General features: G+C 35.5%; 1 protein-coding gene across 1 annotated transcript in view; it reads right to left on the reverse strand.

Annotated features, from left to right (window-relative positions):
• FCHO2 (FCH and mu domain containing endocytic adaptor 2) overlaps positions 1-15,987 on the reverse strand; it is a 123,256-nt gene that overhangs the window by 46,559 nt on the left and 60,710 nt on the right. The window contains exons 9-11 of the mRNA XM_080804198.1: positions 10,943-10,987; positions 7,747-7,819; positions 3,736-3,760 (exon numbers count right to left, since the gene is read on the reverse strand). Of these exons, the coding sequence (XP_080660324.1) occupies positions 3,736-3,760; positions 7,747-7,819; positions 10,943-10,987 (143 nt within the window). The remainder of the gene's footprint in view (positions 1-3,735; positions 3,761-7,746; positions 7,820-10,942; positions 10,988-15,987) is intronic.

The raw sequence follows: 15,987 nt of genomic DNA on the forward strand, positions 1-15,987 counted from the left end.
TCTGCTCAGCAGGGAACCTGCTTCCTCCTCTCTCTCTGCCTGCCTCTCTGCCTACTTGTGATCTCTGTCTGTCAAATAAATAAATAAAATCTTAAAAAAAAAAAAAAAAAGAACAGGTAACTTCACCCAATAATCTTAAAAGGCAGATTTGGACAGTGGTAGTAGTGATTTAAAACGACAGGCTTGGAGAGAGCTCTGTAGTTAGTGGAATATTCCTCAATCTCTGTTTACAATGGGGAGACTGGCTAAAACTAAAAGAGCAATTTACACTTACTTTGACCCTCAAAATAATTTTTTAATTACACAGACCATTTAAAAAAGGTACAGAAATTGAGCAATAATTTCCCTCACAAGGTGGACTATGGATGTTTTTTAAGTAATTATTAAGACTAGCCATAGGGGAGCCTGGCAGGCTAAGTCAGTAAAGTATGCAACTCTTGATTTCAGGGTCATGAGTTCAAGTCCCATGTAGGCCTACGTTTAAAAAAAAAAAAAAAAAAAGATGAGCCATAAAAAAAGGCCATAAATAGGCCATAAATAAATAATAGGCTATAAATAAAACAAATACTGAAAGCCTTTTCTCCCTGCAGAAAACCACTGTAATCCTGTTCCCCAAAGGTAACCACAATTAAGATTAAGTATCTGGTAACACATTCTTTAAAAAAAAAAAAAAAAGAACAAAGATATCTACCCACTTATATTTTTAAAACAGCATTTACTTAAAATATCATACTTGCTTTTCTTTAGTAAGCTCTTTCCATATCAGCAGGCAGGGTAACCTAATTCTATAACATCGGACTATTACAGTGAATGTTTAATAATTTATTTAACCAATGTCCATTCTGATGGGTGTTTTCAATCCTGTGTTAATATAAACAATGCTGAAATAAACATCTGTTTCTACTTCTCCCTTCCTCCTCCTAGTCTCCCTTACCCAGGGAGGATACAGTCCTACACCCCAGTGGATGCCTGAAACTAGGGATAATAATGAACCCTATATACACTATGTTTTTTTCCTACACATACATATCTATGATAAAGTTCAATTTATAAATTAGACATGGTAAGAGATTTTTTTTAAGGCACAATAAGAGATTAGTAACAAGAAGTAATAATAAAACAGAACTGTTTTAACAATATACTATCATAGGGGCCACCTGGGTGGCTCAGTGGGTTAAAGCCTCTGCCTTCAGCTCAGGTCATGATCCCAGGGTCCTTGGATCGAGCCCCACATCAGGCTCTCCACTCAGCGGGGAGCCTGCTTCCTCCTCTCTCTCTGCCTGCCTCTCTGCCTACTTGTGATCTCTGTAAAATAAATAAAATCTTTAAAAAATATATACTATAATAAAAGTTATGTGAGGGGGTGCCTGGGTGGCTCAGTTGGTTAAGCACCTGGGTTTGCCTCAGGCCATGATCCCAGAGTGCTGGAACAGAGTCCCACATCATCTAGGCTCCTCCCTCTCCCTCTGTTCCTCCCCCAGCTCCCTAATAAATAAATAAAATCTTTCAAAAAAAAAAAGTTATGTGGATGTGGTCTCTCAAAATATCTTATTTTATCGTACTCACCCTTCTTGTGATGATGTGATATAATAAAATACCTATATGATGAGATGACATGAGGTGAATGATGTAGTAGGCATTATGATGTAGTGTTAGGCTACTAATGACCTTCTGATGATATATCAAAAGGAGGACCATCTGCTTCTGAACCATGACTGACCATGATTAACTCCAACCATGGAAAGCAAAACCTCAGGGGTGGGGTGGGGAGGGAGTAACTACTGTGTGCATTTACCTTGGTCAATCACATACATATAGTTTGTGAATATAGCCGTAACAGTAAACCTCAAGCAGTAGGACTGGAGAGTCAAAAAGAACATGCATTTCTTATTTGAGAAGACACTGCCAAACTACCTATAAGACAGATTATATCAATTTACATTGCTACCGATATACCAAAACCTTTGCCGATAGGTAAATATAGGAATTTCATTCTAATTTGCATCAGAATGAGACTACTATTCTGAACATTTCTTATGGTTATTTACCACTTCTATTTCTTTTCATGAAAAATAGCCTGCTTTTTTTTCCTTTTCTTTTTTTTAAAGATTCCATCCATTTATTTGACAGACAGAGATCACAAGTAGGCAGAGAGGCAGGCAGAGAGAGAGGGGGAAGCAGGCTCCCCGCTAAGCAGAGAGCTCGATGTGGGGCTTGATCCCAGGACCCTGGGATCATGACCTAAGCTGAAGGCAGAGGCTTTAACCCACTGAGCCACACAGGCACCCCCAAAAATAGCCCGTTTTTATAATGCCCTTTTTCTACTGGGACATTGCTCACCTTTGATAATGATTTGTATAAACTCTACAAAGTAAAGTAGCCCCTTATTACATGTCTTGCAAATATACTCTGCCAATTTATCTTCACTGAATCAAATTCTTCTATTTTTTGTAATTTTAGATGTTTTCTTTCTACACAAATGTATCAATAATTTCTTATATGGCATTAGCCTTATGCATCCTCTTTAAAAGTTCTTTTCTAATTCCTTTTCTAATTCTTCTGACTAGAAGTTCAAACTTGGTTAATATTGATCATTATAGAATAGTATCAATGAGCTAAGAGGATTACAAATGTTATATTTAAGGGAGTATATATAAAACAAGAAGTATTAAAGTATTTAATTCAATACTGTAATCATAAGATAAATGCTACGCATAAATAATTCCAAAATGAAATGCATGATGAATACTGAAGTAAATGTCAAACACATCTGTTAACTTTTTCATTAATTAGTAAGCCAAGAGTATCGAAACAGACAACTGGTAAATTAAATGTTAATTCTAAAACACTCAATAATTTTAACCCTAGAGCTCACTAGGAATCTAATTCTCTACTTTCACTTTACATTTATTAACAAACCATAATTTTCTTATTTTAAATAAAATATACTAGGTTTTACTTAAGTTACATAAAAACACACTATTTCACAAAATATCTTTATCCTGATACACCATTATGCTGTAAAAGATCAAAATGATGTGGGACCAAAAGAAACAGTAATTATATAAGCAAGAACAAGCAAAGGAGACAGACAGCTTGACTCTACTACACTTAGCAACATAACCAGTCTAATGAACAATTTGAAAAATGTGTCTGTCTATATATTAGACTATTTTGTAAATCTACTCTCCCACTGTAACTTATTTGGAGCTCCATTTAATGTCTTCCTCAATTATATACAAAGAAATATATTTAAATAAAAAATATAAGCAAACTTTCTACAAGCAAAAAGCACAGAAAAATACTGACCATGATTGTTATATTTTTTTAAACTGGTAATCTATTAAAACTCAAATACTTGAATAGATAAAAATAACATTTTAATGATGAGGAACACATTACTAAGAGCATCACATTTTAAAATAAAGTATACAGATCTGAGATCTGGCATATTTCCCAAGAAAAAGCAATATGGTATAGTACCACTCAAATTTTAAAAGTAAAATGTACTTTACAAAGGTAGGTAGAACTACCTTCTATTTAATAGGAAAGCATCTAGTAATATAAAGCCAAAAATGCACCTGTAAAATAATTTTAATAGTGACTTTACAGTAAGCTGGTTAGTATTTTTCTTGGAAAGACTTGTTAACAACTCAACCCAAATATGCTGGTTATTTCCTAATGAAAATGGTTAATATGGATGGTTTATATTATATCAAAGTAAAATCAACTTACAAGTGAATCTGCATCAGGGCATTCCCTATTAAAATAAACAAAATATTAGAAACAATCAACTATTAGAACTATCTATAATTCTAGTATATTGAATGTGTTTACCTTGTTATTTAAACATAACTTTTATTTAAACTTTACAAAGATATTAGAAAAATCAAATCATGAGGATTAAAATATACCAAATGATTTTAAAGTTCAAAAGAAGGCAATCCAATATTCACAATACATGGCAAATAAAACTTATACAGCTTACAAGTATTTTAAAAACTTGTACTTCAAAAGCACTTCTTTTTCATAAATATACACATGAATCATATAAAGGAAGCTGCTAGTCCTACAAGGATTGCTACTGGCTTTTAAATAACACTTTACAATATATTCTTGTTAAAAACTTCAGTTTCATTTGAAGTAATATCCATAGCTAGCATATATATAGAAGCCAAACCATTTTTCTCCAAACATGTTAAATGAGTAGTCAGAATTCTGCTTAAAAAAATCTAAGTCTAATATATAAAATATGGTCTAATACAGTAAGTTGTTGAAAATTGGTATTTTTATCATTTAACTGATAAATATTAATTTGGATATAAGCTAGAAAAGAAGTGCTTTGAATGTAAAATTAAAACATAAAGTAGACCAACTTTATCAACCAAATAAATCCATAAAGACACTGAGGCCATGAGGAATAAGGTTAGAAGGATTTCTATATACATATTGTTTAACAAATTCACTAACAAAAATTAGAATGAACATTTAAAAGGCATTTGGTTTAGTTACATATTCAGTGGCCTGACACAGTTAATGCATATAGTATCAGAATCCACCACTTTAATAAGAGACTGAAAACACGCATATTAGGTATACCTTGAAAGTCCAATGAACAGTAATAAAATGTACTAAATTAATATATAGGATAAACAGGTCATCTTTACCCAAAGACTAAAGCACAAACCAGAAAAAAATCTACAAATTGAAGAATTTTGTTTAAGAAAGACAGGATGGAACAGACTGAAATAATGAAAAAAAGATGGCTACACTGCTCTCAATCCAAATGGAAGCACCAAAGAGGGTAAATGTAAGCCTATGGTATCTTTATAGCCACTTAAATGTCACTCAAAATTCCAAGTTTTGAAAAAGAGCTTCCTTATTACTGGTACATTCCTATGCATACTCTAAAGATATGTTCCAGAAAAGGCACCATAAGAAAAAATTCAATCCCTCTACAGAATCAAATAATTTAAGATATTGGAGCACTTCTACTTCCTTCTTTTTTTAAAAGATACACTTTAAATATAAAAGTGTCAAAGTTTCAAATAGTTTATTCTCTGTTTATTCTCTGGCTTTCAGCCAGAGCTCACCAGTCTTTGTGTCAAAACACTCATCTGTTTGCTTTCACAGTGGGCTGCAATGAGACCTGCAGTTGAAGCCCCAGGAAGAGCAAGCCCTGAGCAAGCTCTGAGCAGGACCCCCTCTTCCACAACTGATGGCATTTCAAAGCCTTCAGGCTACTGGAAGAAGCATGCCAAGAGCCTCAGGCATTTCAAACAAAGCGGTTTCTAACATTTTTCCCTGCCTCTTAAGTGTTGAAAGAAAGCAATCATGGTGCAGTTGTTTAAGCACTGGTTTTTGGCTCTGGTGTTCTCAGTGTTTGTAAAAACCATTCCAATATCCGAGTGGCCTAATCATGGTACTGGGAAATTACTGATCATGAAAAACTATTTTAAAAACACAGAATATGCAAAATTATTGCACGCTGCCTGAATGGACAGCTGTGAAAACCATACATTATAAAAATATTTGAATTTAAGGCCTTTATTTTTTACAATACACCCACAGATGAACTGGCTACATTTATAATTTCACTTACAAATCAACTGTTTAGATTTCCATAAGTATTTCCAATGTTATAAAAATAGATTAGATTCCATCTCCTTAACAAAATACTCCCTTTATAAATGCTGAAAAGACATTTGTAGATGAGATGGTAACTACAAATAAAAATTACTCTGCAATTGGTCTTAATTTGTTAACCAAGTAAAACTTGGGAGAAAAGAAACAGACTTAGACACACTGAGAAACTCAAAAAGAATCTAACTAGGCAGAAGGTAAGAACACCCAAAGCACAAATTGTTCTCTTATAACTGAAAATATGAGTGCCTATGACAGCTCTGCTAATTATGCTAGAGAAGTAGGGATTTTAAATAAATTTTCACCCAGTGTCACACAGTCAACAAATCATTTAAGATTTGATTAGCATCTTGTAAATATATATTAGGTTGAGTAATTATAGAAAGACAGATTGCAGTTTGTCTCTTGTAAATCATAGTTCTTAGAGATTCTCAACCTCAGGTATATGTCAGGAATCACACAGATTGCTTAAAACCAAACCAAACAAAAATTATGCTTGGCCTCACGCCTGAGAATGATGGTTTAATTGGTCTGAGGTGGGGCCTGGCATAAATACACCTATTTTAATTTTCCACGTAGTTCTAATTCATAGCCAAGGTAGAAAACTTCACTTACCCAATACTAGTTGAATTTATTGTATGCAAATTACATATTCTGTGTATACTAACTTAATTTTAAAAATACATAAATCATATTTATAGTCCATCCCCCATCTAAAATTGATGACCTAGTATAAATGTTTAAAACATGTTAGTGCCTTTGCTCTCCCCTATTTTCTATTTATGTGTACACATATGCCTATATGTTTAGAGTTGTCCAGGAAGGATTTACATTAAATTGTTGACCATGGGTTTTTTTCTTTGGCATTAAGATATAGAAGAATTTTTAGTTTCCTCTGCACTTCTGTTTTTTAAATATGCATGTATGTTTTATAAAAAGGGTACCTTTAAAGTTTCAATTTCAAGACACTACAGCTTTCATCTTAAAATTTTAAAATAAGAGAAGTTAATACTTTTATCTAAAGCCAGAGGAGGTAGTAAATTTATTTAGAAAACTGTATTTTTTAGAACTCCTCAAACTCAACACACACAAAACAGATAATCATATAAAAAAATGGGCAGAAGATATGAAAAGTCACTTCTCCAATGAAGACATACAAATGGCTATCAGCCACGTGAAAAAATATTCATCATCACTAGCCATCAGGGAGATTCAAATTAAAACCACATTGAGATACCACCTTACACCAGTTAGAATGGCCAAAATTAGCAAGACAGGAAACAACGTGTGTTGGAGAGGATGTGGAGAAAGGGGAACCCTCTTACACTGTTGGTGGGAATGCAAGTTGGTGCAGCCACTTTGGAGAACAGTGTGGAGATTCCTCAGGAAATTAAAAATAGAGCTTCCCTATGACCCTGCAATTGCACTACTGGGTATTTACCCCAAAGACACAGATGTAGTGAAAAGAAGGGCCATCTGTATCCCAATGTTTATAGCAGCAATGGCCACGGATGCCAAACTGTGGAAAGAACCAAGATGCCCTTCAATGGACGAATGGATAAGGAAGATGTGGTCCATATACACTATGGAGTATTATGCCTCCACCAGAAAGGATGAATACCCAACTTTTGTATCAACATGGACGGGACTGGAGGAGATTATGCTGAGTGAAATAAGTCAAGCAGAGAGAGTCAAGTATCATATGGTTTCACTTATTTGTGGAGCATAACAAATAACATGGAGGACAAGGGGAGATGGAGAGGAGAAGGGAGTTGAGGGAAATTGGAAGGGGAGGTGAACCATAAGAGACTATGGACTCTGAAAAACAACCTGAGGGTTTTGAAGGGGCGGGGGGTGGGAGGTTGGGGGAACCAGGTGGTGGGTATTAGGGAGGGCGCGGATTGCATGGAGCACTGGGTGTGGTGCAAAAACAATGAATACTGTTACGCTGAAAAGAAATAAAAAATTAAACAAAACAAAACTATTTTTTAAACCTTAGACATACATACTTTGAGTTATTTGATGAAATTTTTTCTTCTCAAATTCAAAACAACAGTCTTATTCTTAATAACAGAGGATTTTGACAATATGTAATATACTTACACAGACTCTGCATCCTTTTCCTTTTTAATTATCCCTGGTAAACCAAAAGTCTTTCTTTTCCTTGGTTTTACACCTTAAAATAAATATATATTGTTACAGAAACATAATTGTTGCTGAAAAATATATTAAATTTATGAATACATCTTGTATCTTGACACATGATTTGCTTGTCAATACTAAATTTGAATGAAGAAATAAAAGTATCAACTACTCAACCCTAACATTTAAATCAGAGTCACAATCTGTTTAATCTTTTCTTAATTTAATATGGCCTGCTATGCACCAAAAGATTATAAAACATTTACTTGATCAACAAAATTCTCTTTTCCTCTAAGTCTCCCCTAAGTTACCTCAGACAAAATAAGCATTTGGATATATCTTAAAACTTCAAAGAAAGTATATTATTTACTAAATTAGACAGTTATAAATGCAGGCCAAGTCATGTTTCCTGTGTGGAAGGTCACAAAATATAAATGTGTTGTTTAAAAAAAAAAAATGACACAACAGATCCATTAACAGTAAACACAGAAAACATATGGCATTCTTTTGCCCATATATTATCTTTAATATCTTTAATATCTTTAAACTCTGCTGTAAGTTGATTCTACCATAAATAAGAAACAAAGATCATCTTTGTTTTGCCTAATATAGTTCTTCCTCTCTTCTTGCATGACAAATTTATTTTTTAGAGATCAGTCGTGCTATTGATTGTTGATGGAATTCAGCATTTAAAGCTTAGCTGTTTACTCTGACAGGCAGAGCATACCTAAGATAACCCCTTACCGTATAGATGAGGAAACTCAAGGGTGGTTTTTTGTTTTTTTTAACTCAATGTTATACAGCTACTAAATACTATAGGGAGGATTATAATTCAGAAGTTTTAGAACATCTAAAATTTCATGCAAAACTAATTCCCTAAATCATACATTTGTAGAGCATGTTATATTTTACTTTTTTTTTTTTTTAAAGATTTCATTTATTTATTTGACAGAGAGAGAGAGATCACAAGTAGGCAGAGAGGCAGGCAGAGAGAGGAGGAAGCAGGCTCCCCGCTGAGCAGAGAGCCCAATGGCGGGGCTCCATCCCAGGACCCTGGGATCATGACCTGAGTCGAAGGTAGAGGCTTTAACCCACTGAGCCACCCAGGTGCCCCTAGCATGCTGTATTTTAAACATCAAATATATTTTTATTCTCACAGGGTATTATTTACTATCTACACTTTTTTTTTTTTAAGTTTAGTTACTTATTTGAGAGACAGAGTACAAGCCAGGGGAGGGAGAAGAAGGGAATCTCAAGCTGAACACGGAGCCTGAAGCAGGGTTTCATCTCCTAACCCTCAGATCATGATGTGAGGTGCCACCCAGGTGCCCCAAAAATCCACATTTTACAACCAAGAAAGCTGAAGTACAGAGAACTTAAATAACTGTTTATAGGAACTATAAGAAGTTAGGAACTGTAAGAAGTCTAGACACCAGGGCGTGTGGGTGGCTCAGTTGGTTACGTGTCCCACTCTTGATTTCAGCTCAGGTCATGATCTTAGGGTCATGAGATCTGGCCTAGCACTGGGCTCCATACGGGCTGTGGAGCCTGCTTAAGATTCTCTCTCTCGGGGTGCCTGGGTGGCTCAGTGGGTTAAAGCCTCTGCCTTTGGCTCAGGTCATGATCCCAGGGTCCTGGGATAGAGCCCCACATCGGACTCTCTGCTCAGCAGGGAGCCTGCTTCCTCCTCTCTCTCTTCCTGCCTCTCTGCCTACTTGTGATGTCTGTCAAATAAATAAAATCTTTAAAAAAAAAAAAGTTTCTCTCTCTCCCGGAAACAGAGTGTATCGTTCTAAGTGAATTCGGTCAGTCAGAGAAAGATGAATACCGTATGATTTCACTCTTACGTGGAATTTAAGAAACAAAACAGATGAACATGGGGGAAAGGAAGGAAAAATAAAATAAGATAAAGACAGAGAGGGAAGCAAACCATAGGAGACTCTTAAGTTTTATTTATTTGAGAGAATGAGAGAGAAAGAGAGAGCATAAGCAGGGGGAAAGGGGGGAGAAGGAGAAGCAGACTCCCCACTGAGCAGGGAGCCCTAAGTGGGGTTCAATCCCAGGACCCCAGGATCATGACCTGAGCTCAATGCAGATACTTAACTGACTGAGCCACCCAGGCGCTGGAGGGGTTTCTGGAGGGGAGGGAGTGGGGGGGATAGGGTAACTGGGGGATAGACATTAAGGAAGGCACTTGATGTAATGTGCACTGGGTGTTACATGCAACTGATGAATCACTAAATTCTACTCCTGAAACTAGTATTACACTACATGAGAACTTGAATTTAAATAAAATCTTGAAAGAAAAAAAAATTCTCTCTCTCTCTTTCTCCCCCTCTAACCCTCCCTGCCTCAGCCCCTCTCTTAAAGACAAAAAAGTCTAGGGGACAGAGCCTCTGACTTCTCCAATGAGAACCTTATACACAACAGCAAACCTTTTCTCCAAATTCTTACATAAATGTTGGAAGGAAAAAAATAGAAGATTGTTTTCAAATTACTTCCAGTAGCTCACAAAGTGAGATACATAAAATTTGACAAAAATAGCAGGCATCTCTTAGGTTTCATACTATGAAAATCATCTATTTAAACAGGAAGGCTACCTGGCTGGCTCAGAGGAGCGTGGGACTCTTGATCTTGGGGTTGTAAACTCAAGCCCTACATTGTATGTATAAGATCTTTAAACAAACAAAGCAAGCAAACAAACAAGAAGGGTTGTGAACCCCTTCTCCAAGTCACATCATCACTCATTTTAAATAATAGTAATAATAACATTAATATATAACCTCATTAATTACTGAAATGTTTCTCACTTTAGAGTAAGTCTTACACATTAATGTGCAGTAATCATTTTCATATTTATGACATGAAAATGTTTAAAATGGATGTCAATAAAGAAAACAATCTCGATGAATATTTGAAAATAAATACATTATATTTCATCTTTTAAAATATATACGCTAACACACTCACTATTCCTTTGGGCAAACCGACTGCTTATTAAGTGAAGAGCAGTATCTATAGGTCTTCAAACCACATTCAGATTTTCTGTATCACTCACACCACCGACAGGCTAACACCAATGGATAATAGCCACTCTTTATTTATTCAATAACAGAAGATATTAGCTAGTTAACACTATTGTAAGTAGCCAACTTACCTTCAACTGCACTAGCAGGGTCACATTCTTCAAATTCAATAAGGCCTAAACAAACAAACAAAAAACAGATGAACAACTGCAAGTAAAAAAAAAGAAAAAAAGCAAGCTGATAGAAAACAATCAGATCAGATCCCATCACAGCTTTTTAACTGACCTGACATGTGCTCTAGTGTTATCTGATAGTGTTAATTATAATATAAATAATAATTTTAAAATTCAAATAATCCTAACAGTGACAAAAACGGAGACAAGCCTATTATTACGACCACAATTTACTGAAAACCTTTTATATAAGATACCATGGAACTGAAGACACAAACCTAATCTGTAGTTCCTGCTTTCAAGGAGCTTACAGGATACTTGAGAGAAAACCAGCATAATAAAAGGCAGTTGCTGAATCCTTGGTTGTATTCATGGGAAGGACAGGGGGACCAACATAGTAAATATTACTAGAATCTAAGCTTGGGAATTTGTCTGTCTAGTAGACTACTGTGAACTGGAAATATAGGTCTTTAACAAATTATCTGCTGAACAAATAAATGCACCAATTACATAGCAGCTAAATGGTGAGGCTCTAACTGTAAAGTCCATCAAGGAATATACACTTGTAGTCTGCGGGTAATGGGAAGAGTTTTCATGTGAGGTGATACACACATGACTCTACAAAGTGGCTTACAAGAAAATTAATTTAGCACTGGTATGAGGGATAGACTACAGAGGGGAAGAAGATGATAAAATAGAAATCAGCTAAAAAACAAAATAGCCCTAAAATAACAGATCTGCTAAGGCAAGCCTTAAGTCCCATGGGATGGTATATTTCATTTACATGGAATACTAAATTATTTAGGTAGTAAGAAAGTTAGCAAAAAGCATGAATCACTACTCTACTGAAACACCCCAAAGCTAAGTATCAGACTAAAAAATTATCTTCTGTTAAACTGTTAAACTATCATTCTATTAAATTATCTGTTTTGGGGCACCTGGGTGGCTCAGTGGGTTAAAGCCTCGGCCTTTCGCCCGGGTCATGATCCCAGGATCCTGGGATTGAGCCCCGCATCCGGCTCTCTGCTCAGCAGGGAGCCTGCCTCCCCTTCTCTCTCTGCCTGCCTCTCTGTATACTTGTGATCTCTGTCTATCAAATGAATAAATAAAATCTTTAAATAAATAAATAAATAAATTGTCTGTTTTTTTAATACTTAAATTTATGCAAGTCCAGTATTTTTCTGAAATCACTTATTAACAGTAATAGAGTCAATATATTATTTCAAAAAATTTAAAAACAGAGCTTGAAGAGTGGAAAATGTAATATTTTGTTATTGGTTCTTCTGAGATGTTAAGCTTAACTGTACCTATATTTAAGTTCATAATCAGAGTTCTCAATGATGATTCCATTGCAAAAGAAAGCCAATGATTAACAAGAAAAATTTCTCTACAAGTAGAACACCTAAAAATACTAGCTAATACTTCTTCTTGACCAAATCTAAGATCTACTTCTTCAGTTCTGGTTTCTATTCAAACAGAATACATTAACATTTAGAGATAAGTAAAATAACTTTATTAAAAACAACTCATAAAAGAGAGTTGATAAACAAGGTCCTAATCAATTAATTAGCAATACCTTTCTTACTACAGTATTCTTATGACATATATCATGTGATTAAAAAAAGAAGCAATACATTCACTACTTTCATCCAAAAAACCTCAGAAACAGAACATGGCCTAATTAAAAATTTAAAGACTTCAAGTCCACTCTGCAAATTTGGAAGCTAAGATTCATTAAATGAGCTTGTGGTTAAAATCCATTAGAGGCTTAAGTTAACAGTTTACAAAGAGATGAAACTGAAAGATCGATAAAGGCAAAGAACTGTAGTATGTCCATCTGATAATCAGCAACTAGGTGATGTAAAAATTGTAAAGAATGAGAAATCTCTTCCTAAATTACCAACAGTTTATTATTTATTATTAGCTTTATCACTTACTAATAAACCTTAAGAGACTATGACCACCTATCAAATAGTCTGGGAGCTCCTACAAGTACACATCACATAATCTGTGGCCAGTAATTATTTACAAAATCTTGAATACTCAAGCCATGGGCTTATTCTAGAGAGGAAAAACAAAACAAAACACCAATGCCAAACAAACTGCATTATGTACAAATATTTTAAAACAGAACATCTAGAAAGACTTTTGTAACATCATTTTAGCAAATATGATATACATTCTTTTAAGATTTTTGGATGTTTTCATATATATGAAAATAGCAAAGGCATCCCTTAACTCTACCAAAATTTCCTCCAACAGAATTCTACGTTTTTTCCCTTACAAAACCTTTTGCCTATACCAGATATATGTCGATTGCTTTTCCTTTATCTTTTCTAAACATCCTCTTAAAATCCATTTGGAATAGGGAAATGCCCAATAAAAATAAACTATTCAAAATCACAAACATTTGTGAAATATAAGATGCCACATCCTTTCAAATTGTAAAATACATATAAAAGTTTTAAAATGAGTACCTTCAGCACATAAGTTTTTCTATTAAAGACAGAAATATGAAGGTTTCTGGTATAATATAACTAAAAATACCTTTAAAAAAATTAACTCATGCATGAAAAAGATGTTATCAAATGGCATATGCTCCACATGCCGCTTCACATGGCAAAGCTTTGCGTGCCTGGCTCTGTGCCAGCTGACAGCTCAGCTGGATAGCAATGCACATTCTGACCCCCCTTGTAGCATGTCACTTCTGAAATGTTTCACAAGTAGAAAGTTTATTCAGCATCTCCCTCGAATGCAGTCCACTGCCCATCATTCTGCTATTTAATCATAAGACAAGTTACTTTTTTTGACAGTCCCAAAGCCAGAGTGAGACCCAGAAAGAATAGTTTGCTACAACTGGAATTTCAACTGTTTTAGGCTCAATTAATTCTGTTGTCAAAATAAATAACTGCTCTTAGGGCTTTGATTTTATGCTGGGCCACAAGGGCAATTTAATTTGTATAAAAGCAAGTAAGACCACGTTGGCTCTGTCTCCTGATGCTCTTTTACACATTACATAAAAATGCCATCATGAGTTCAATTAAAGGCAGGCCTCCACGAGGTCAACAATAAAGTAAAACAATTCTTACAGAGGATTTTTTTTTAATCATCAGGTAGGAATAAATTATTGCTACAAAGAAAAAAAAAGAGAAATTCAACAACCTAAAGAATTCATCCAATTCTAATATGGATCAGAACTTTTAAGGAATGTTACAGTAGGAAAGACAATTTAATAGCAATCTTTAATCAACAGAAACATTTTGTGGATGAGGTACAGTATTTTAAAAAGTGAAATACTTACTAGTTCCCACTGTTTTGAAACTAATTCTAAATCTCAGGCTACCAACAGGGCAAATTTTCAATTCTGTCTAATTAATAACTGGCCTGAAAACTGAAATACTAAGTCTGGGCTACACAAATCAACCATATTTCTGCATATGCCCAACTCAAACCATAGAACACTTGGTTCTATTAGAAGCCAAAATAAAATATATGAACATGCCCAGATTCCAAGTCTAATAGTAAGAATGATGATAATAGGGGCTGAGGAGGGAACTATGACACTGGAGAGTGGGAGGGAGGTAGGGGGCAGTTATTCATAACAATGGAAGACAATGACTAAACATTCAAGCTCACTCCTGGGCCTGTAGAATGCAACACAGTCACATTCCCAGACACCTGGGATGGTGAATTCAGGCAAGCTAACATGAAAAACAACATCAAACTCCAGCTTCTGGTGATGTACAAAGGGCATGGACACTCAAATTCTCATTTTGCCACCTGCCTGCTGGCTATTTACCTTAAACTAGTTACTCTACTTGAACCTAAATTGTGTCTTTTTTTTTTTTTTAAAGAGAGAAAGAGATTGAGAGCATGAGCTAAGGAGAGACAGAGGGAGAGGGAGAGAATCCCAAGCAGACTACCCACTAAGCACAGAGCTCAACACAGGGCTGGATCCCATGACCCCAAGATTCATGACCCCAACCGAAATCAAAAGAGTCGGATGCTTAAGCGACTGAGCCACCCAGGTACTCCTAGATCATACCATTTTTATAAATGCAATGGCAGAAAATAACCTTTTGCCATATGTGCTTTTCCTCTCTCTACATGCACCTATACACACAGAGAGGTTTTTTCCCCCCTTTTTTAGCTTGTTAAATCATTTGAAAGTTAAGTTGCAACATCAATGCTACTTCACTTCAGGAAGTATTTTAATAAAAGGTCTGTAGAGGGGCGCCTGGGTGGCTCAGTGGGTTGGGCCTCTGCCTTCGGCTTGGGTCATGATCCCAGAATCCTGGGGTCAAGTCCCGCATTGGGCTCTCTGCTCAGCGGGGAGCCTGCTTCCCCTTCTCTCTCTGCCTGCCTCTCTGCCTACTTGTGATCTCTGTCTGTCAAATAAATAAATAAAATCTTTAAAAAAAAAAAAAAAAAGGCCTGTAGAAAGAATTCTCTTAATCCAGTGGTTCCAAATCCCAATACCTACCTGAATCTCCTAGTGCAATGCTCCCTGCGTAAGAATCATCTGGAGAGCTCATTAAACCACAAATTGCTGCCCCCAACCTCCCCAGTGTCCTATTCAGAAAGTCTAGGTTGGTGTTCAGAATGTACATTTTTAACAAACTCCCAGGTGACTGCAGATGGTCCTGGGATCACACTTTGAGAACTACAGTCCAAGGGAGCCCTTGGGTCCATTGCCAGATATTCACTAATTCTAGACAGTGCTTCTCCAATTTTACTCTACATATAAGCTGCTTGGGGATATTATTAAAATGCAGATTCTTTAAATAAATAAAATTCAGATCCTCTTTCAGTAGGCCTGGGTAGGTTTTGAGACTCTACACTTATAACAAGCATCCAGTGATAAAATGCAGTGGATTCTGAACAATGGCAGCACATTAGACTCAGATAAGGCGTTTTAAAATACAGTGTTATCAAGGATCCACCCCAGACAACTGGAATCAGAATTTCTGGGGCAGTGAACTGTCTGTACATTTTTTTTTTAA

Source organism: Martes martes (genome assembly GCF_963455335.1).
Source record: "Martes martes genome assembly, chromosome: 5".
Lineage (NCBI taxonomy): Eukaryota > Metazoa > Chordata > Mammalia > Carnivora > Mustelidae > Martes > Martes martes.